The sequence below is a fragment of the Belonocnema kinseyi genome, chromosome 4 (genome assembly GCF_010883055.1).
Source record: "Belonocnema kinseyi isolate 2016_QV_RU_SX_M_011 chromosome 4, B_treatae_v1, whole genome shotgun sequence".
NCBI lineage: Eukaryota > Metazoa > Arthropoda > Insecta > Hymenoptera > Cynipidae > Belonocnema > Belonocnema kinseyi.
In genome coordinates, this window is record NC_046660.1 from 64,872,603 (window position 1) to 64,896,775 (window position 24,173).

A 24,173-nucleotide genomic window follows, 5' to 3' on the forward strand; every position below is an offset into this window, starting at 1 on the left:
GGGGTCGCCGTTTCGCCACCATTGTGAATCCGCGCCTGTTCCTGTTAAATATCGTGAAGTTTTTAATATTTCTTAAAATTTCTACCAAACAAACCAGAAAACTTTGAAATAGGATAAAACATGTTAATATCCTACGAAATCTTTGAAATTTCTTGAAATCTTCTAAAATAGTCTGATGACTTTGAGAACCTATAAAATCCTTTTTAAATCTTCGAAACTTTTTGACATGTTTTGAAATTCCTTAAAATCTTTTGAGATAGCAGATATGTTTTTTTAGCTAATCAGTAAAAAAGTCTGAAAATATATAGAAAGAAAAGTGAAAACTAGTTTCATTGGCTAACAATTTGAGAAAATAGTAGCATTAGTGTAATTTTTTGCAAAATAGTTGAACCGTTAAAAAAAGTGTCTAAAAGTAACAATAGTGCCGTTAATCCGAGACCGGTATACGTTGGTTACAAAAAAAATGTTACTGGTGGAAATATCTGTCACTTAAAATATTAATAACTCTACAAAATCTCTTTGAAAAAGGAATTCGAAGTCTAAATACTCAACTCAAGGTTTGACAATAAACAAGAGAAAAATGACTGACTCTGACATGTCCATTATTTTCGAAACCATTGTGTACAGATATTTCTAGAATAAGTACGTTTTTATCGAGATATTCAAATCCTTCGAAAAACAGTAAACCCGAATAATCCCTATAATTGAGTAGTGGAAAGAAACGTTATTCCACATACTTTTTAACAACTAACATTACTCAGTTATTCTCTTTTCGCAACGCTTCGAATGTCAATGATCTTGTGGAACGAGCAGAAAGTACAAAAGTGCACCTGTCCATTTCATTGGAAAAGGGAACTAGATTCGCTACGTCAAAAAAAAAAAAAAAAAAAAAAAACAACAACGTGCTCATGGGTGCCCGCCCGGCGAGAGTTTTCTAGGATCGATTCTATTGCGACCGGTCTTACCAGTCACTGGAGAAAACCGAGTATGGGCATCGGTAAATTAAAAACTGAAAAGATTTAGTTCTATGTCCTTTTTTGCAATCGGGCATGAACATACAAAAGTCGCCGATGGAGGCCCGCACAAATTGAGAGAGGAAAAAAAATTCAATTTTTCTATAGAAAATAGGAGTTGGCCATGAGAAATCACTGAGCACAATATCTGGCAGAGAAATTTTATGTCAACTTTTGTTATGTAAGGGTGACCGTAAAACTTCTTCTTTTTTTTTAAACAAAATAAGATGAATTTTCAATCCGGAAGGACGAAATTTCGGTCCCAATAGACGAATGTTTAAGGAAACAGTTGAAGTGTGGGCCAAAAAGTACAACTTCTTAACAAAATACTTAAATTTCCATAAAATAACTCAAGTCCCAACAAAATATTTGAACTTTCAGAAAAGTAGTTTAATTTTTAACCAAATACTTTAATTTTTTAATCGAAAAAGATTAATTTTCAACCGAATAGTCGAATTTTCAAACAAAAGGATTTAACTTTAACCACAAACGGTTGCATTTTGAAAAAGACAAAATCATTTTTTAACTTTTTTTATTTGCAAACAAATAGTTGAATTTTCAACGTACAAAAATGAATTTTCAGAAGACAGAAACATGAGTTCTTGACAAAAAATGTAATAATTGATATTTCAAACGAAAATCAAAAGGAATTTTCAACAAAATAGTTAAATTTATAATAAAAGAGTAGAATTTTTAACCAAACGACCCAGATATAAAAAAAAGTTTTTTCCTTATAAATTCCAATTTGGTGTATAGTTTACGTTTCAACAAGAAAATATTAAATTTCTATCAAAAGAGATTAATTTTAAAACCAAAAAAATAAATTTTCAAACAAAGAAAAAAGTTAAATTGTGGACTAAAAATGGAAAGTTCAACTTTTAGTACAAAAATTAAATTTGAACCCAGAAGAAAAAGTTTGAACTAAAAACATCAATTTTTAAGGAAAATGATGAACTTTCCGACCAAAAAGTCCAACTTTCATTAAAAGACGAATTTGCTCTAAAACAGTCAACAAAAGAGTTAAATTATAAACAAAATGATTCAGAAATTTATATACATTTTCCAACCAAAAAGTCGAACTTTCGACAAGAAACGTGTTTTCAGTCAAGAAATAAAAAAATCCAAACTGTTGAACTATTAAGCCAAAAGGCGAATTTTCTGTCAAACAGTTAAATTTCTAAAAAAATTTAAAAAAGATACGAATTTTCAAGAAAGTTACATTTCCACGAAAATTGCTGCATCTTCAACCCCTCAAAAACGCATTTTTAACCAAAAAGGATCACTTTTGAACGAAAATGCTGAATTTTCCACCAAATCATAACATTTTTCAACTGAAAATGTAATTGATAGGAGGATCTGAGATTCACTTAAGCATCTGAAATAATCATCTGGAGATTATTCTTCGCTAATGTTGTAACGAAGCCAATTAATTCAATTTGATATTCAAGCCCGATTTACACCTGATATCGATTACTTAATTGATTGGCAACGCTAATACGATCGATTACCCGCGTAATTGAAAATACGATCCATTTACGAAGAAAGTCCAGAGATTATATCACCTTTTATATTTAAAATACCACCTTTAAAAAACAAACTAACATTTTATGCTCCTATAAATCACATACACAATAAAAATACTGAACGTTTAAATAAAAATTTTTTAAACAACTTTAAGATATAAAAAAGTGAAGAGAAAGTGTCAAAAGAAATAAGATTTGCACTTTTTGGAGACTTTAGAAAACTTCCAGGTAGATAATTGAAAACTTCGCCTACTTTTAGATATAGGAAGGCAATTAACACTCATATTTATTGAACCGTGTCGATCATGGGCGTTTTACAATAATGAGGGAGAATGGAACAAAAAATTTTGGGCGAGTTGTCGAGTGGGGAGATAACAATATTGTTGGAGATATTAGCAATTTAAATAACTTCCGGTTTATGGTTTACTGACTGAGCGATTGTAAGAGGAAAGAGTGCAGTTGTAAACATGAGTTACTTGAACTCACAGCCGGTCAAAGGAAATTCAAGATAGCGCACAGCGATGCGAATTAACAGCACTTATGGCATTAAGAATTGCAACATACATATGGAAGCGGGAGAAATATAATGTTAGGAAATCACGATCCTTAAAGAAACACTTCTTGAAGAACAACATCTTTTTAATTGTAGAACGTTTATAAGACTTTAACAAGTTCGTGCATAAACTATTTAAAAATGCATGAAATGACAATTATTAAGGATTCAATTATAAGTAATAAGTATAACTAGCAGTAAACACCCGTGCGTTCACGTTTCTAAATTTGTATTTCCTAACATTTAAAATATAAACAATTTAATAATATATTATCAAACAAGTTTTTAAGTAATAAGCTTAAAAAATGTCTGAAACAATAATTTCGAAATGAAAGTGTTTGAAATCAAACAATTTTATATTAGGAAAATTAAAGAAAAGTACAATATTTCGATTAAAATTACTAAATAGTATTCGCATATTTTCCGCAAAAAATAGTAATGAGAGTGGCAGCAGTTTTTCTAAATTTCAAATCTGGATTATAAAAAAGAAAAAAAAACTGTATAAAAAACGTTCTTTACTCAGGGATTGTTAAAAATACAATATAGAGTCTATAAAAACTTGCGTCTAGCTATAGAATTATCTAGAATGTCTAATCTATTATCCATTGTATAAAGTATATTTATTCAAACTTCTAATTTTTCTCAGAAGATAAAAAGCTTCACATGAAAATTTGTTTGAATTACATTGTAACATTAGGAGATGATTAATGAACATATACGCATTGAACAATTTAAAAAATGAGCAGATGTTGTCATTCGAATTTTTTCCAAAGTATTCCGAATCTTCGTGTTTTCTCTCTGAAGCATCTTTTTGGATCCATCATTTGATCAAATAGTTTGGTTTCATTAACATTTCAATATATGCACTATAAATTCGACAAAGTAATTAAAAAATTTTAATTTTTCTTCTCATTAAAAATCAGGACATTTTTAAGATTTACAAAAATAAGTTGAGACGCTATGAAATCTTCAAAAATCAGGACATGTCCTGCTAGATCAGGACGTAAGATAACCCTGTTCGAACCACGTTCTTAAAAAAAATCCTGGTTTTTAAGTTCCAGAACTGTTTAGACTTTTTCACATCAGTTTCCAAAGTTTCCAAAGTTTTTCAGGTTTTTTAGAATATGTTTGATTTAAAACCATATTTTGACGAAACCAACTGGATGATTATCCAAAAACTATTTCTGATCGAAGAGACTGTTTTGAAATTAATTTGTGTGCTACGCCAACAATAGCCAAGCATGTATTTATGAATTTATTATATATCTGGTCATCTCAGTTTTGCAATAAAATAATATTTTGATGAAATTGAAGAAGAACCGCCTCACGGTTCTTGCGAATAAAAACTGTCTTCATGATTTAGGCCAATGAATTCCCTATTACTATAGTTAAATCAATTTCCTCCTTCGACGTTCTTCGCAATATAATCATCAAAGTTCTTTGAATTTTTCCAAGCCTCGTATTTTTCTACAATTCCAGCAGAAAATAACTTTCTTCCAATATCCCAATACCATAAACAGCGCTAGGGAAAAACGTAAACAGTTAATAATAAAATTCCTGAGTCGGTGTAGGAAGTAATCAATGAAGTAGTAGTATTAGGTGTTGCTCGAGGCAATGAATGTGGGGTGCTGGAATTTGCAAGGAAGTTCACTGAATAATACGGGTGCAAAATTGAGGAAGGAAAGAACGAGATTCTTGAGTTAAGCACGTTCACGGTAAAAGCGCGTTCTCTTTGACCCACGTGACCTTGATCACGCCTTTACTGAACGATAGAACGATAATTATGCCTCCGGAACGTTCGGTAATTTTTCCAGAAGGGAGAAACCTACAGCTGCTATGGTGTCCTGCGAGTGGAGAGATCGGATTTCTAGTAATGTACACGTTGCACGATAGACAGGTGAATGTATTGTACAAACACGTGGAATTGTCCCGTTGCACGTGTACAGAATACATTTACTACTACGTGGAATGAGCCAGGTCGCGAGAGGAGAATGGAACGAAAGGTTCATCCTTTTCAATGACGCTCGACGCGAAAAACTCACTTGTGACGTAGCGAGACAGAAGCAGAAATTAGCTACTGTCTTACAATGAACCAGTGAAGTCTCACGGATTTCCAGTGAAATTTTACTGGTTGAAACAGCGAGAAGTGTGTCACTGATCATCCGTGAGATTTAACTGGTCCACTTAATGAAATACCGTCACTGGCCGTGAGGTTCAATGGTTACTCTGCAACAGTCATCTGGTCGTACAGATTGTCGTCCATCAGCTGGTTAGGTACGACACTTACTATTCGTCACTTATATGCTAAACTTTGCAAAATTATATTTTCAGAACCACACTTTACTCTTGGAAAAAAATGAGAGCCGGACTGCAATATAATAGGATTATAATATATTGTGTCACCTGTGGGAAGGCCCGTCAGACGACAGGAGATTCATGTCTCGGCCGCGTGGAGCGTTATGTCACTGGTTGAATCCATGATTTGAGGTCACTGAAATATTCAGTAACGGTGTTTTAGTTGAGCCACTCTTCACTCTTTTAGAGCCGGAAAATCACTGGTTCACCAGTGATACTTCAAAATACTGATTCAACCAGTGAACATTTCATTGGTTCAGTTTAAGAGAGCAGAAGTTATGTGAACTGGAAATCCCATTCAAGTGCGGTTTCGGTTCTGGTCCTTAATAGCCATCACTTAAATTGAACACAACATTTTCTCACTCCTAAAGGAAAACAGGTAGGGCCGCAAAAATATTTTTGTTTGGATTTGGACGCATCACGGAACATGATACAACTAATGCACTGTGAGTGCGGCCCTCATGTTTGCCACGCTTGACTGAGCACCGCCTCTCTTTCTTTCGCACTCCCCGCGTCACAGAATTCCGAGAACCGAAATTCTAAGAATAGCTTGAATGGGATTCCCAGTGTATTTCTCGTTTCAGGTGTCTGATGGAAAAAAAATTCGGGAATAAGACTTCACAGCCCAAAATACTAGCTCTCGAAATAGGGAAAGTAAACAGATTTTTCACCAAAATAGAGGAATAAATTCTTTTAAAACAAATTCATTTTGGTACCATAGTCCATTCAATATGAAACACTCTAAATTTCTGAGTTTTCGAGTCCAAATATTTATATTACATTTTCAACAAAATAATCGAATTTTTAACTAAGAAAGATATATTTACAGAATAGCAGTTAGAATTTACAACCAAGTAGTTGAACTTTCAAGCAAAATAACTGAATTTTCAAACTACAAAGATGAATTTTCAACCAAATGGTCAAATTAAAAGAAAAAGTTAATTGTAAACGAAATAGTTGAATTTTCCACCAAAATAGTTAAATTTTCAACCCAAAAGGACTATTATTTAGAAGGCAGTTGATATTATAACCGAAGTTTAAATTTTTAGCCAAATAAATAATATTTCAACAAAATAGTTGAATGTTTTACCAAATAGTTGCATTTTCAACCTCGAAAGATGAATTCTCCGCCAGAAAGAATAATTTTCTATCAAAAGATGCATTTAATAAAAATACATGAATTTTCAAATAAGTACTTGAATTTTTTTACTAAAAAACTTGAATTTTCAACGAAATAGATTAATTTTCTATAAAGAAGACGAATTTCCAAAATCAAAATTTAACAAAAGAGAAGAATTTTCAACTGGAATAGTTAAATTCGCAGTTAAAAAAATTATTCTTCAAGAAAATATTTCAATTTTCAACCAGAGTTGAATTTTTAACTATAATGATGCATCTTCAAAAAAAAAGAATTTTTGAGACAGTAGTTCAACTTTCAATAAAATAATTAAATCTTCACTCAAACAGTAGAATTTTCAGTCAAAAGAGATGAAATCTGAATAAAAAATATATAAGTAGAATTTTTAACTAGAAAGAATGAACTTTTAACCAATAATAGTTGGGTTTTGGGTCGCATTTAGGCGAAATTAGTTAAAATTCCAAATCAAAAAGTTCAATTTTCAATATAGAAAGATGAATGTTCTAACCAAAAACATTTTTTCAATAATATACATGAGTTTTAAATTAAATATTAAAATTTTCGACTAATAAAGTCAAATTCTTTACCCAGAAGATTAAATTTTTACCAAAGACGTGAAATTGTCAAATAAAAAATTAATTTTCAAACAAAAAAAAAAACGTAGTTCCAACCAAAGAACGTATTTGCAACAAAAATTTAAGATCTTCAATCCAAAAATTATTTTGTAACAAACTAGTTCAACTTTTAACCTACAACAGATTACATTTCAAGCAAGGAGATTAATTTTCTGTAAAAAAAGACGAATTTTTAATTAAATTTTCAAAACCCAGAAGCAATTTTAACAACAAAAAAACATTTTTAACAAAGTAGTTTAACTTTTACCTAAGTTGGTGAACTTTCAACTAAAAATGATGTGTTTTCAACCAAAAACTGAATGTTTACATTTTCGGAGTAAACAATTTAAAAAAAAAACAGAGTTTTCACGAAAATAGTTAAACTTCTAACTAAGGAGAAGCATTTTCAATAGTAAAAGTTTTTAGTAATAGTTGATATTTTATCAAAACAAATTTTCATTTACAATAAAAAACTGTTGATTTTAAGCAAAACAGTAGTTCAATTTTTAACAAAAAAGATTAATTCTCAACTAAAATTGCGAATCTTCAACTGAAATAGTTAAAATAACATTAAGAAAAAATTAATTTGCAAAACAAAAATAAAAACAATTTTCCAACAAAATAGTCAAGTTTTCAACGAAAAAGATGAATTTTAACATAAAATAATGAATCTTCAATGGCAACAAAATAATGTTTGAAAAGTAGATGAATTATCAAAGAAAAAATATTAATTCTCTAGTTGATGTTTCACGCAAAAAATATTATTATTTTAAACCAGAAACAGTCGAATTCAACAAAAAAGACGAATTTTTACGAAGTAGTTGAATTTTATACTAGAAAAAAATTACTTTTTAACACAGTAGTTGAATTTTCAATAATATAATTAAATTTTCATCCGAACAGTAGAATTTTCAACCAAAAGAGATGAATTCTGAACGAAAGATATATAAATAGAATTTTCAACTAAAAAGAATGTACTGTTAATAAAAAATAGTTGGGTTTTCTTATCGAGTTCTATTAATTAATTTTGCATTTCAGTGAAAGAACGAGAAAAAGGGCAAATTTCTTTAAAATAGAAGAAAAGAGAGATATGCTTTAAAAATGGGAAAAATAGGGGAAAGAGTATGATGTCTAGGATCTCAATTTCAATTAGTCTTTTTATGATGAAAAGTATTCATTACTCTACATAGATTAAGAATTAAAATTTCATACGAGCTGACGATGAGTAAAAGTAATTTTTTAAATCAGAATCCTAGTTAGTTTAATTTGAAGAAAAATAACAGCAAAGTTCGCGCAAGTCAACGTCCCAGGATTCAGTGGAGGAACCCCGTATAGTCATCAATTAAGAACCCATTCTCTTTCTCGCTGCTCTGCGTTATAATGACTTTAATTGAGCCTCAAGAAGGCATTACCAAGATCGCTAGAAACGAATCCTGACCCTCCTGAACGGAAACGACATTAGTACAAAAGATGGAGTTGGAGGTGGATCGCAAAGATCGAGGATCTATTCTAGGTTTCAGGAACGATCGTCCAACCGATTAATTTTCAACGCTCGACTAATTAGTGATAATCGGTATGTTCCAGAGATTCATAACGGCGTGACGCCTAACGTAATAAGAGAATAAGGCGTCGGAATAACGCCCGCTGCAAAATTTCCAGTCACTGGTCATATGTGCTGGCCAACGGCTTTATTTCTTTTTCTCCTAGACGATCCTCTCCTCCTTTTTATTACGCATGTCCTTATTTTAAATCCTAGAGACCCCGTTTAAATGCATAGCAAAAAACTTTGTCTGATTATTATAAATAGGGAAGAAATGATTCGTTTGCAGAATGGCTACTCAAACTGAGACTGGGTGGCCGAGATAATCGTTTCTGAAATATCCTGGCTTTTCCCTGATTTTACAAATGATAGGTTTTTCATTTTACCTGATCAGTAATTTTAAAAGAAAAGTATTTTAATCTTGTCACATTTATAACACAGCATCTTTCACAGGTGGAATAAAAATAAATAAACGTCAAATTTATTTACTTATTTCAATCAAAAAAGATCACTTTACAACGGTAAAAAATAAATTTTCCATCCTAAAGGACGAATTTTCAACAAGACCATTCAATTTACAATTAAAAAATTGCTTTTCTAAGCAAATAGTTCAATTTTCAACAAAATAGTTGGAATTTTCAAACACATGGAGACTTTCGAACAACAAATATTAAACTTCAACCAAAAACAGTTGCATTTTCATACAAATAATTTTATTTTTAGAAGAAAGTTGCAAAAATGTCAACAACTGCTTTCTACTAAAACGTCCCGATTTTCAACAAAAAATTCAGTTAAAAAAAATCGTTTTCAACAAAAAAAAAGGCGAATTTTCGACCAAAGATGTGAATTTTCAGCTAAAATGAAAACATTTCCAACTAAACGATACATTTTCAACAAATATTGATTTTTCAGACAAGAAAAAAAATGTATCCAATTAGTTCAACTTTCAAGCCAAAAAAGAACATTCTTTATAAAAAATCTAAATTTTCAAAAGGAAAATAAGAAATTTCAACAAAAAAATTAGTTTTCAACGAAACAGTTGCATTTTTAACCCAAAAAAGAGGAAATTTCCAAATAAAATTTTTCGACAAAAAATGGAAAAGTTACATTTTCAGTTCAAAAAATGTATTAAAAAAAAAGAACTTTCAACCAATTGATAAAAATCTATTTCAACTTTTACCAAAGTAGTTGTATTTTCCATTCAAAAAGTAAATTTTCAACAAAAAAAAACAGTGATACTTTTAACCAATCAGATAAATTTTCGAATAAAATGATGAATCTTCAACTGGAATAGTTAAATTTTCAGTTAAGAAAATTAATTTTCAAAATAAATAAAAAAGATTGATTTGTAACGAATAATGAAATAGTATATATATAAATATAGATTAGATTTATTGAATCTTTGGTGTATAACAGAATATAATAAATATACGATTTCCTATACAAAAACAGATTTCACATTGTACTATATAAATATATTTAAACCAAAAAATATTTTAATTTTTAAGCAAAAACAGTTAAATTCGACCAAAAAGGCGAATTTTCAACGAACTAATTACATCTTCAACCAAAGAAGATTAATTTTCAACCAGTTGCATTTTGATTAAAAAAAGATGAAATCTCTACTAAAACAGACGAATTTTTAAACCAAAAAGACGAATTTTCAACAAATCACATGACAATGTTTTAATCAGAGAGACGAATTTTCCTACTGAAAAGACAAGTTTTAAACAATACGGATAATTGAGTCAAGAAGGAAAAAAATTTAATTTAAATTGTTTAACTTTCAAGACGTAAGACAAATTTTCTGTGAAGCGGTTAAGTTTTCAAATCAAAAATATTATTTTCCAAGAAAAAAGTTAATGCTCAAGGAAACAATTGCATTTTTAATCAAAAATGAGCACATTTCAACTAAAAAAGATCAATTTTCAACCAAGAACAAAAAAATTACATTTTCAGTTAACAGAATTAATTTTAGACAAAAAAAAAATTTTTAATGAAGAAAAATGCAACTGTTTGGTTCAAGATTCAATAGTTTCGATAAAAAATCATCTATTTTCATGGAAAATCATCTGTTTTGTTGAAAATTAATCTATTTAGTAGAATATTCACTTGTTAAAAATTCATAGTTTGGTGTTTAAAAGTCAAATGAAATCTTTTTTGGATGAAAATAAATGTATTTTTTAGAAAATTTGTCTTTTTAATAAAAAAAAATTAATTCGTTCTGGTAAAAATTGTATCTTTCTTGGATAAAAATTGTAACAGTTTGGTTGAAAATTCAATAATTTTAATTAAATAGTAATAAGTTTTGGTTAAAAATTCTAATGTTTTGTTGAAAATTGAACTATTCTGTAGAAAATTTACTTGTTTAAAATAATTCATATTTTGGCGTTGAAAAAACAACTGAAATCTTTTTTTAATGAAAATTGACCATTTTTTTAGTTTGTTGAACATTTGTCTTTTGGTTTTACAATTCACTTTTTTACATGAAATTTCATATTTTTGGCTGAAATATCAACTATTACACTTTTGGTTGTTACATGATCTTTACAGTTTCAAAATTCAATTGCTTTGTTGAAAATTTAATTATTTTGTTAAAAAGTAATCTTTTATGGTAAAGTTTTTTTTTGTTTACATTAAATAAATAAATTTGGTAATTTTAAACTTTTGTCTGAAACATTGTTTTATTCTGTTTATAAAATATTCTATATTAAAACTATAACAAGATTAAAATGCTGGTATTTGAATGTTAATCGTCAGGGGAATTGAAAAATAGATCAATGAAAAATCAGAAAAATTTGAAAATGAAGTCTTCATCCTACAAAATATTTATTATTTTAAATACAAACATTTCGATTAGTTTAAAGTCACATATCTTATTATTACTGGAAACCATTAATTACGAACAGTAAAATGGGCGGAGGGTAAAAGTATTTTGTTACGGTTCGTTGCAGGTGGGCCATGGAGAGGGCTTATAACCCCTTACCTAATTCAAGTATGACCCCTTATTTAGCAACATTTCAAAAGCCACAAAACGCGCTAAATAATGAAATATGGAAAATGCCCCGGTATAATATTTCAGACACGGCTTTATCCCAATTTTCTCGCGGTTTCCCGGATGGGTAACCATTCTTTGAATAAATTTGCAGCATGAAAATAAAAGGAGTTTAATTTTCAAGATTTTCGAAAATCCTATCCGTTCATTTTTTTAAAGCAAGCATCCGGCACTCAATATTTAATGCATGCCAAGGAAACGCTCTATTCTTGATTGGAGAAAAGGCACTTTGAGGTCGACCGCACCCATAACCGATGCTAATTTTCACGCAAAGGCAGGACGTGTGCTCGTTAGTGCCGTTCGTTTACTCCAGCAATATTACCATCTTGCGTAATATTCCCACTATGAAACCCCTATCAGTCACAAACCTTGAACAATTGTCCGTATGTACTAGTCGATCACGAGAACGAATTCACTGACAATAATAGAAACCGTAATTTGAGTTGACGCAACCATCAAATCGGGATGTCATCCTCCTGACTTCAACAATCATTATCATATTGGAAAATGATCGTGTCAAAAATCTCCTTACAGTAACTGTCGATGCGCATAATAAGGAATATAATAAGGATAGAAAGTTACACTCACCAGTCGGATGTATCTGCCTATCATGTCCGCAAGTTGGGGCGCTCTATTCGTGTGAAGAGGAAGTCTGACTCCAGAGGAAACTTGTAAAGTGCATACTCCTGCCCTTGATGTTCCTACAGAAACAATGTCTTCCAGAGGTAGAGTTTCCAGAATTGTCAGATGTCCATTTGAGTTTCTTTTTATCAAACGTAGACCATGATGAGAAACTGCGATGTGTTGAACTTCCGGGTTTTGGGGTCCAATCTAAGTTTTATTGGATTGGGTTTAGAACATTTCATTCATTCCAATCAACTTCTTGCAATTGATTAACAGGGTTGCTACAGAAGTCCGGTTTCAAAATTCCATAATACTTTGCTAAATTTTTAAGGTGTACTTTTGTAAAAATTCCAGATAGACTTGGACAGTCAATTCTATTCAAATTGTACATATTCACAAATGAATTTACTCTTCTAAAGTTTCATTTAAAAAATAAATTTTTGTATTGGAAGTCCAAATCATTTTTTTATGACATCTAAGTTGCCAGAAAAATAGTTAAAAATCAGTGAATTTATACTTGCAAAGCAATAATGCGATTGAAATATGTTTTTGGTTCGAATTATTTTTTTCAACAAAAAATTAACTTGAATGAACTATTTTTTCTAGTAACTTGGATCTTACAACAAAAATGTTGGGTTCGAAATAAAAAGTAAATTTTTTTTTGCTTCCTGACTATACGGTGTGGAGACAACGAAAATTGTTCTCTTTTTACAGACAATTCTCGAAAATTATATATTTGTAATAGTTTGGCATAGAAACCTAAAAACTTGTATGAAATGTATTATAATTAATCTATTATTTGTAATTAAATGCCTTATTATCTATTAAATATTTTCTAATGAATGATTTAAGACGCAGATTTTCATAATTTTTAATAGATTTTTATAGTAAAGTATGAATTTCTACAAAAATAACGTAAATTTACGATCTTCAAAAGCCAGTGGTAGTTTTTTACGAAAATTTACGACTACAAAATGAAGGTTTATTTTTTCATAATTTTTAATACGTTTTTGTAAAAAATTATTGACTATTTTTAGTTACATTATTTTAATTACTAATTTTCAAACAAATCGTTGCACTTACAAATGAACAGTTGAAGAAATGAATTTTCAACAAAATAGTTACATTTTTCAGAAGACAGCTAAATTTTGAACAAAAAAGTTCATTTCAGCCAAAAAAGATAAATTTTTAATCAATAAAGATGACTTTTCTACAAAAAAAGATGAATTTTCAATCTGCAATTTACATGAGCTATATTTTTAGTTTTTTATAGTTTCATGAATATTTCGTTACACATTTCTATGAAAGTATTAAGCAAATGTAGAATCCCATATCGATAATAATTTCCTACAATTTTACATGAAAATTTCACCTTTGTACAATGGTCTAGTTTTTCGTAAATCAGAGAAAAACTAACTTCTACGGACAAGGGCGGATCTTTATAAATTAAGAAAGTAGTTTAACTTTCAAAGAAGTAGTTGCAAATTAAAAAAAAACAGATGAATCCAGAACATAAAATTTACTCGTAATAATCGATGTTTTAACCAAGGAAATATTTTAATTAAAAATCAGAAACAGTTGAATTGAACGAAAAAAGACGAATATTAAACAAAATACTTGAATCCTCAACATAAGAAGATATTTCAGTCAATAAAGAAACAAAATGTCATCCAAAATGTCGGATTTTCAACCAAGAAGATTAATTTTCTACTATAAAAGACAAATTCTCAAGAAAACACAGTTGAGAATGAGATAATTACACATATTTATAACCAAATATATGGATTTTAGACTAAGAAGATTAATTCTCTACCAAAGAAGACAAATTTTCAAGGATATAGTTGAATATTTAGTTTAAAAAAGATAAATTTTTAAACAAAAATGGAACAGTTAATTTTCACTCAAAAATAATCATTTTTAATTCGAAAACCCCAATTTTGTACAAAACAGTCGAATTTATTACAAAATAGTTGTTATTTTTAACCAAGCAGTTCAGCTTTCAATCAGGAAGTTCAATTTTCAATATAAAAAGTTGAATTTTCAATTAAAAATTTAATAGTTGATATTTTAAGAAAAAAATACCTTAATTTTGAGTAAAATTAAACCAAAAAGATAAATTTTCAACCAGAACAGATTAATTTTTAATCGAATAGTTTACGTTTTTATTTAAAAAAAAAACGAATTTTCTACGAAATATTTAAATTTTTAGTCTAAAAAAGATCACTTTTTAACCAAAAATGGAAGTTAAATTTCCAAATTATAAAAGCGAATTTTTATACAAAAGAATAAAAATTTGCAACCAAACATTTAAATTTTCTACCAAATTGCAGAATTTTCACGGCAAACAGACGAATTTTCTACAAAAAAGTTGAATTTTCAACTTATATTATCAACCTTCATTGAGGAAAATGATTTTTTAATATAGTAGTGAAACTGTCAACCAAGAATTTGAAGTCTCAAAAATATAGATTAGTTTCATACAAATGGTTGCGTTTTTTGAAGAAAAATATATATTTTTTGCCAAAAAGACGAATTTCTAACGAAACAGTTCAATTTTTAGTATAAAAAGATCACATTTTAATGAAAAATGGAAGTTAAATTTTCAATGTAGAAACGAAATTTTTTTACAAAACAGATTTTAAACCCCAAAATATGATTTTATAATAAAAAAAAATATTGAAATTTCGACTGTTCTCGATCAAATAGTTAAATTTCCTACCAAACTGTAGAATTTTCAAAGCAAAAAGACAAATTTTCTAAAAGAAAATTTAATTTTCAACCCGAACATATAAATTTTCTATAAAAAGATTCATTTTCATCTACACATTTGAATTTTCAACTAATATTATGAATCTTCAACCTAAAAAAGGAATTTTTAATAAACTAGTTTAACTTTTAACCAAGAAGTAGAAGTCTCAACCCATACAGATTATTTCCAACCAAATAGTTGCGTTTTGTTAACCAAAAGAAAAATAGATTTTCTACCAAAAAAGACAAATTTACAACAAAATGCATAAATTAAAAAAATAGTTTAGTTTTCAAACAAGAAAACTAATTTTTTTACCAACAAAAGACGAATTTCCAATGAAATAGTTCAATTTTTAGTCTAAAAAGAACACGTTTTAACGAAAATGAAAGTAAAATTTCAATGTAAAAAATAAATTTTTTTACAAAACAGTCCATTTTTCAACCAAAGAGTTAAATTTTCTACCAAATTGCAAAATTTTCAAAGCAAAAAGACAAACTTTCTAAACAAAAATTCTAATTTTCAACCCGAACATATGAATTTTGAAGAAAAAGGTTAATTTTTATCCAAACAGTTAAAATTTTAACTAGAATAATTAATCTTTAATCAACTCAAATAAATGTTTAATAATACAATAGTTTAAATTACTTTTCTTTGATTAATTTAACTCTACCATAATTTTCACGCATAATGCATGTATTAATTATACAATTCGTTCAATTATTTATCAAAAATTAAATAAATCCCCTTCGATTTTTCTCATGTCAATAATTGGACGAAGATCTCAAAAATTGCTGCTCTTGCCATATCAATTCGCAAATTTAAAATTCGCAGAAAATAACTGAAATAGTTATTAAGGCTTTTAAGGTAGGCGCAAATAAAAAAAGAGATGCCATCATTTTTTCAAAGATCCATGACTTTCTCAGGTCTTCCAGTTCTTGTAGCAACCCCATTAAATACATTTTATACAGAGTTATTGAATATTGAGTGAAAGTTTAATAATTACCGAAACGGGGAATATCCTCGCGAAGTAAAGCGGCCACTGTTTCGCCAAATCAACGACGTTCTTCTTCATCGTTATCTTGTGCTGAGTGCTCTGGAGATTATCCAAAGTGATTCCATAGTTGTCCAGGAGTTTCAGCATATTCTGTCTGTCTTCTTTCGAAATCCGGATATTGGAAGTAGCCAGGACATCATAAGCAACTTGGCAAAAGACTAAATGCAATGCAAGTGGCGTTGTCAAATTTTCATTGGGCGCGAAGACTTCCTTCTTGACCCTCAAGGTCCAGCTGACTCTGTTGTAGGTGAAGTGGGCCTGAGAAGCTTGAGGATAGAGTTTGGTATCAACAATCTCCTGGACCTTCTCGATTTCCGGTTTATCAGCAGGAGGAAGAACAGGTTTCAAAAACTCTGGCCACTCTTCTATCTCGATTCGTTCCATTTTATCGGTTCGATGAGTGGAAGCTACGCTAGATCTCCTGTCGATTTCCGAGTCTAGTTTTTTGAAGCTTTGACGAGCAACTGCGAAGGAATCTCTCGTGTTGGGAACAACGCCAAAATCTCGAGGAGATGGCATTCCGAAACTGTCTCTTGATTTAGGAGAAACGTCTCTTGTCATTCCGAAGGGATCTCGTTTTGAATTGCTGTTTTCGAAGATGTCCCTGGTGTACTTTGCCTCGGAGAAGATGTCCGAGTTCATGTCCCTGCGGGAATCAAAATCTGAGTTTCTATCTCTCATAGAACTTGCCAAATCTGTGCTATCTTTTCCGTAATAATCCTTGGATTTAGGGTCCTGCATTCGGGATTTATCGTAATCGGTCTGGAATTCATGATTCTGGCGTAAATGCTGTTGAGAGGCGAAAATATCGCGACTTTGGCTAAACATGTCGCGTTGATTTTTCGCAAAATGGTCGAAAGTGTCGGAGTCTGGTGAACTTCGGAATATGTCTCGGTTTTTAGGCTCCACGGGCGCGGGAGGCGATTTTGGTTGAGGAACTCCAGATTGGCTGAAAGTATTTATTAATTCACTATTGACAGATTGGAACTAGGATTGGGAGAATATTCATCGGAAGAAGTCAAGAAAACAAGGTATATTAATAGAAATGGTTTGAAAGATATAAAAAAAATCCTGATTTATGATTCAAATACAAAGGCTGAATGTGTAAAGTCTATATTTATCGTCAGGGATAAACACGGGTCATTAATTTTTTGCAAAGTTTAGACAAAACATAGATTGAAGCCTTGATGGATCATTTGCATGATGTTCTATCTTTTTGTTATGTTTTTCGCTTCTATGTAAAAAATTTAATCAAGCTTGAAGACATATTACTTCTAGGTCTGACTTTTAAAAAGTAGAATTAATTGCATCAAATCAGAAAAAAGTCACATAACATTTCGAAAAAGTCGCGTACTAAAGAAAATGAAAAAGCAGTATCAAACACTGAATTTCTAAAATAATAACTAAGGCTTTAAATTTGAGACTGTACCATTTAAATATAAAATGATCCATTTTTTAATCATTTAGACTTCACAGCATAAAATGCTCTCGAAACAGGGGAAATAGGGTGATTTTTCACGAAAATAGAAGAAAGAATTCTTTTAAATAAAATTAATATACAAATATAATATTGAATTCAATGTGAATCGCTTTAAATCCATAAGATTTCAATTGCAAATATATTGCACTTTCAAAGAAAATAGTTGAAATTTCAATTTTTCAACTTAACTGCTTAAAAAATTTGCAGCAAAGGCGCAGAATTTTTAACGAAGTAATTAAATTATTAGCCAAATAGTTGCATTTTCAAACTAAACATATGAATTTTCAACTAAAGGGTCAAAATAAAAAATAAAACTTTAATCAAATAGTTGAGTTTTCGAGCCAAAAAGACGAATTATTTAAAGGACAGCGAAATTATCAATGTAAAAAGTTGAATTTTCAACCAAAAATAAATAATTTTCAACGAAGATAGATGCATTTTCAACCAAATAGTTACATTTAAAAATATGTCAACCAAATAGCTGAAATTTTCATCAGAAGAAGCGAAATTTCGAAACAATAGTTGATTTTTTAAGACAAAAAGATGAGTTTTGCAAAAAGATATTTGAATTTAAAACAAAAAAGCTAATTTTTAACGAAGAAAGATGAATATTACATAAAGATGCATTACTCTTTTACCAAAGAAGATGCATTTTTAATCGAAAAAGACAACAATAAACAAAACAAAAAATAGCTGAATTTTTCGCACAAAAAAGATGACTTTGAACAATATAATTGAATTTTCAAGCCAAAAAGACGGAATTTCAGAAGATAAATGAATTGTCAGGCTGGAAATTAATTGTTCAACAGAAAGACGATTTTTCACCAAGAAAGATGAATTTTTAATCAAATAGTTAAATAAAAAAAGTAAAACAGTTGAAATTTTAACCAGAAAGATTAATTTTTAATAAAATGGGTGAATTTAAGTAACAAAAATAATTTTTATCCAATAGTTTTTTTTTTAATCAACACATAGTTGAATTTTCTACCTACAAATATAAATTTTTGAACCAAATGGTCAAATTATAAATTTAAAAATTAAACTTTAACCAAATAGTTGAATTTTCTACTCAAAAAGAAAGATTCTTTAAGAGAGCGAAATTCTTAACCGAAACTGTAAATTTTCAAGAAATAAAAAAAATATCATCTTCAACGAATAAATATGAATTTCCAACAAAATACTTGAATTAAAAAATATATAATGTTCAACTAAAGACTTTTCATTCCCAATCAAATAGTAGAAATTTCTACCAAAAGAGGTCAATTTGCAACAGAATAGTTCAATTTGTAACAAAAGAGTAAAATTTTAAAAATAAAAATACGAAATTTTAGGGGACAGTTAAAATTTTAAACAAAAAAGTTAATTTTTAGCCCTGAAAGATTGATTTTCAGTATAGAAATATGAGTTTTTTTACAAAAAAAGATTAAGTTTCAATAAAAATGGACGAAATTTCTATCCAAAAAGAATTTCCGTCCAGAAAAGAAGACTTTTAAAAAACATAATTGAATTTTAAATCTTCAAATATGCATTTCAACCAAATTTTCAAAAAAAAAAAAAAAGATTAAACCACAACCAAAAACAGTTTGCGTCTTCAACTAAATAGTTGAAGTTTAAAGAAAATGACGAAATATTAGAAGCCAGTTAAATTATAAGCCTGAAAAGTTGATTCTTCAACAAAAAGACTATTTTTCACCAAGAAACATGAATTTTTGAATCAAATAGTTAAGCAACAAAAAGTGAAACAGTTGACATTTTAACCAGAAAGATTCATTTTTAATCAAATAGGTCAATTTAAACAACAAAAATAATTGTTATCCAATTGTTTTTTTAATCAACATATTGTTGAATTTTCTATCTACAAATATGAATTTTTAACCAAATGGTCCAATAATAAATTGAAAAAATTAAACTTAAACCAAATAGTCGAATTTTTCACCCAAAAAGACGGATTCTTTAAAAGAGAGCGAAATTATCAAAAGTTGAATTTTCAAGAGACAAAAAAAAGATCATTTTCAACGAATAAATCTGAATTTTCAACCAAATACTTGAATTAAAAAAGAAAAATGTTTAACCAAAGACTTTTCATTCCTAATCAAATAGTAGAAATTTCTACCAAAAGAGGTGAATTTAAAAAAAAATACGAATTTTTATGGGGCACTTAAAATTTTAATTAAAAAAGTTCATTTTTAGCCCTGAAAGATTGATTTTCAGTATAAAAGTTTGAGTTTTTTTACCAAAAAAGATTAGTTTTTAATCCAAATGGACGAAATTTCTAACCAAAAAGAATTTTTGTCCAGAAAAGAAGACTTTTGAAAAACAAAATTGAATTTTTAACCTTCAAATATGCATTTTCAACAAATTCGTCAAATTTTTAAACGAAAAAGATTAAACTACAACCAAAAACAGTTTGAAATTTTATCTAAATATTTGAATCTTGATGCCAAAGGAGAAATTTTGTAGAAGAACGTTACACTTTTAAACAAGAAAAATGAATTTTCAAGCAAAAAAGATGTTTCTACCATAGAAGGATAAATTCCAATTCAATAGTATGAATTTTCTATAAAAAAAAATCAAATTTTCAAAAAAAATTTTAATTTTCGACCAAAAAAGATGACTTTTAAACCAAATTGTGGAATATTCAACAAAATGATACATTTTTCAACCATGTAGTCGAATTTTCAATCAAAAATAATTATCCTTCAATCAAAAATAGTTGAATTTTCTTATTAGGTTTTATTAATTCAGTTTGCTCTTAATCAAAAACACACGGAAAAGGGAGGTTTCTTAAATACTTAAAAAATTTTCCAAGGATAGAGTAGAATTATTTCTAGCTTTGAATTTTGATTCGAAAAATTTTATTTTGATTAAAATTTATGCAATTTTATTTATTTTTATTTTGAATGTTATTTTATTGTAATTTTATGATAATAAACATAAAAAAGACGAAAGAAAGAAAAAAGAGAAGGAAGGGGATGTGGTTGGCTGCCTTCCCATTTTTCTTTCCTCTTTTTTATTTTTGTTCGAAAAATATTATTATTATTTTTTTGCTTGTTATTTTTCAGATTATAATATAACTTTTTTTTTGTTTGTAGGTTGTGGTCCAAGTTTGGTCGTTGGATTCTGGTTTTTTTTACAGAAATTTCCATCAATTTAATTAAATAAGGAACTGCTTAGAAAAACGGAAAAACCTCGATTATTCGCATTTTTCTTTAAGAACTCTTAATTTTTTCCAAAAGTGAAAAAAGTCGCACAATCCAAGCCCTGCAAAACCGAAATGAAGAGAAAATAGAGAGAAAAATGATCAAGAGATTGAAAAAAAGCCGACCTGTTGCTATATACACTTCCACCCCTTGGACTTGGTGGTTGTGGAGGCGTAATCGGCGGAGGCGGAGGAATCGGCCTCTCCATCCTTTCAATTTGAGTCTTCACTACCTGCGCTTGCGTCATCATATCCGTCGTTCCTTTCGATGTTATGCTTTGTGTGTCATCAGCAGTCGATGCATAATCATCCCATCTCCCACCTGAAATAATAATTAAAAAAAAAAAAAAAAAAGAATTGAAATAAATCACTGTTTTCTACATCGTTAAACCTTCTAAAGTTTAGAAAAAGTGCATACTAAAATCTCAATAACTATAAAATTACCTAGTTGTTGTTCAAGAAGAAGCTTCCTATTATCTTCTAATCGTTTGACCTTTCCATCTTCTCTTGGAAGTGCCGGTTTTTCTGTAGTCTTTGTTGATCTAACGCTGTGATTCGCCGTCACCTTTTCGAGCCTTTGTCTCATTTCTGAACTGAGTTTCAACTTTCCTACGCTTCCTGGAGAAGGCCTCTGTGCTCCTACTTCAAACCCAGACCTAGAAAAAACAAGGTTTTAAAATCTGGAACTTAAAATCCTGAAATTGGTGCGTACTATTTTTGATGATCGAATTCCTGGGGTTTTCTCGGCTGACAATATCAAAAGCGTTACTAGAGACATTAATAAAACGCATTCAACATAAGGTTTTCCTATTAATTTTATTGATTGTGGTAGCTTATTATATTTAAACAAATTCATATTTTTGTAACTTACAGTGCCGAAAAAAAAATTAATATAAAGGGTGGCCATTTTAATCGACAAACAAAATTCCCGGTCATTTCCTGGTTTTTTCTCCGGTTCGCAAACATTTTTCAGGGTCAATCAAATTTAAAAATTAGAATTCTAAAGGTAAAAGTTTTTCCTTTTAAAGCATATAAAAAATAAACTGCAAATTAAAGCACTCAAAATTGAACTCTTGAGTTTTAAACTCTTAAAATGGAACTTAAAAGTTTTTTATTTCCAAAATATTATATTCAAATGCTCAATAAAAATAAAAATGTATAAAATGGAAGTGCTTTTATAAATTATGTGGAGCTCACAGATTCAGATTCAATTCTAAAAATATATATCTATATTATAATTTATAATGTTCTATAAATTAAAGAGTCAATCAATGAACTCTTAAAGTTTCAAAATTTTATTTAAAAATCTAGAAGTTTGTTTTACATTTTTCAAATTTAAAAATATTTTTGAAATTTTTTCCGAACTTCTAAATATTTGTTAAAATCAATCAAATTTTTCCTGCGATTTTTATCAAATCCTGAAAATTAGAAAAAAAATCACTGAAATCTTCCATATTCTTTTTCGACAATTTTGGAAATCATTTAAAATCTTTTTAAATATTCTTTTTAAATAATTTTTCAAAATGAAAAATGATTTTCAATTTTTCTAGGAATCTCAAGAAAATGTTTTTATTCTTTTGAAGCCCTGCTTAAAAAGCTTCTACATTTTTTTGTTTTAAATATGCAAAAATTTATATATTTTTTTTAACTTAGGCTGTGGCTATGTGCACCGAAATTTCAGTACGAATGGTCGAATTTTGTCGGTATAAACACTTCGTTAAATTATTTTAAACAATTTTAAATGTTTTAAATCAATCTTGAATTCTTTCAAAACCTCTAAATATTTCTTAAAATCACTCAAACTTTTTCCACAAATAATAAGTGTTCAATTGTTATTTATGCATCAAAATTTAACAATTTCTACTGCAAATAAAAATTCTTTTGAGAAAAACAGTTAAAATTGTAAAATTCAGAGTTTAAAAGTTCTTCAAAATTTTAACGATTCAAGGCTTTCCATGTCAAATAATTCAGTTTCAATTTGTACATTTTTAAATATTTGGTTTCAATTTAATCGTTTTAAATAAACAGTCAAATGTTGCTAAATATTAAATAATTATCCTTTTTCTTAACTAAAAAAATTAAAGTTGTATTAAAAATTTAATATTTCAGACTGAAAAAATATTTTTAATTTAATGAAATTTTGTAATTACGAATATATAATTATGAAGTTGTTTTTGAATAGATAATAGTACATGATGTTTCAATCTGACGTTTACATTTTTTTAATAATTAAAACTTTTGAATTGAAACAGTTCAGATTTTAACGATAAAATCTGGAAATTCTTACATTTTCAACGGAATTAGAATCTAAATTAAATTTTAAATTTAATTATCATTTTTTAATCTTTTCAAAACTTCTAAATATCTCTCAAACATAATAGAATTTTTTCTCAAATTTTTTAATCCTGAAAAATTGAATATTCTTGCTTTAAAATCTTTTATATTCTTTTTATAAATTTTGAGACATAATTTTAATTGTTTTTAAATATTTTTCAACTTTATCTCAGAATTAATTTAAAAAAAATAAAGAATCATAAGAGATTTTCCCATGAATTTCAAGAAAAGTTTTTATTCTCCTCAAGTTAAAAAGATACGTGAAATGTTTCATATTTTTCAATTTTTTTATTATTCTTGGAAAAGAAGAATTTCAACAAAATAGTTGAATCTTCAAAAAAGAGATATTATTTTTCAACTAGTTGCATTTTTAACAAACAAAAAATTACATTTTTGCAAGTAGTTACACATTTTCTAGAAAATAGTTATATTTATAACTATTCTACCAAAAAAGATTAATTTTTTTAACCAAAAATGGAACAGTTAAACTTTCATTAAAAAAATGAATTTTCAAACATTACAATAATCAAATTAAAAAAAAAACGTTTAATTTCTAAGAAAAAGACAATAATAATTTCTAACAAATAAAGGTCGAATTCAACTAGAAAAGACAAATTTGCAAAGCAATACTTGAATCAACCAAATTAATTAATTTCCAACCAAATAATTGCATTTTCAACCGCAAAGGTGAAATTTGTACAAAGAGAAAATTTTTCAAATATCTTTAAATCATTTGAAGAAAAATTTTGAAACTTTCTTAAAAAATTAATTTCAAAAAATATAAAATTATTTATAATTTTTCCAGTAATCTTAAGAAAGAAAATTTGCTTTCTTATACCTTTCAAAATTCTTTGAAAACTTCGACATTTTTTCAAAATCTTTGAACGATTCCAATTTTTCTCAACTTTAAAAAATTAAATTTCGCATAAATTTCTCTTCCTT

The 24,173-nt window shown here is 28.4% G+C and overlaps 1 protein-coding gene across 2 annotated transcripts in view; it reads right to left on the reverse strand.

The window, feature by feature from the left end:
* The window catches only part of LOC117172149 (unconventional myosin-XV), a 169,953-nt gene that overhangs the window by 63,248 nt on the left and 82,532 nt on the right, over positions 1–24,173 (reverse strand). For both annotated transcript variants that reach the window (XM_033359949.1, XM_033359950.1), the window contains exons 22-25: positions 21,342–21,553; positions 21,024–21,219; positions 16,168–17,167; positions 12,380–12,622 (exon numbers count right to left, since the gene is read on the reverse strand). In XM_033359949.1, the coding sequence (XP_033215840.1) occupies positions 12,380–12,622; positions 16,168–17,167; positions 21,024–21,219; positions 21,342–21,553 (1,651 nt within the window). The remainder of the gene's footprint in view (positions 1–12,379; positions 12,623–16,167; positions 17,168–21,023; positions 21,220–21,341; positions 21,554–24,173) is intronic.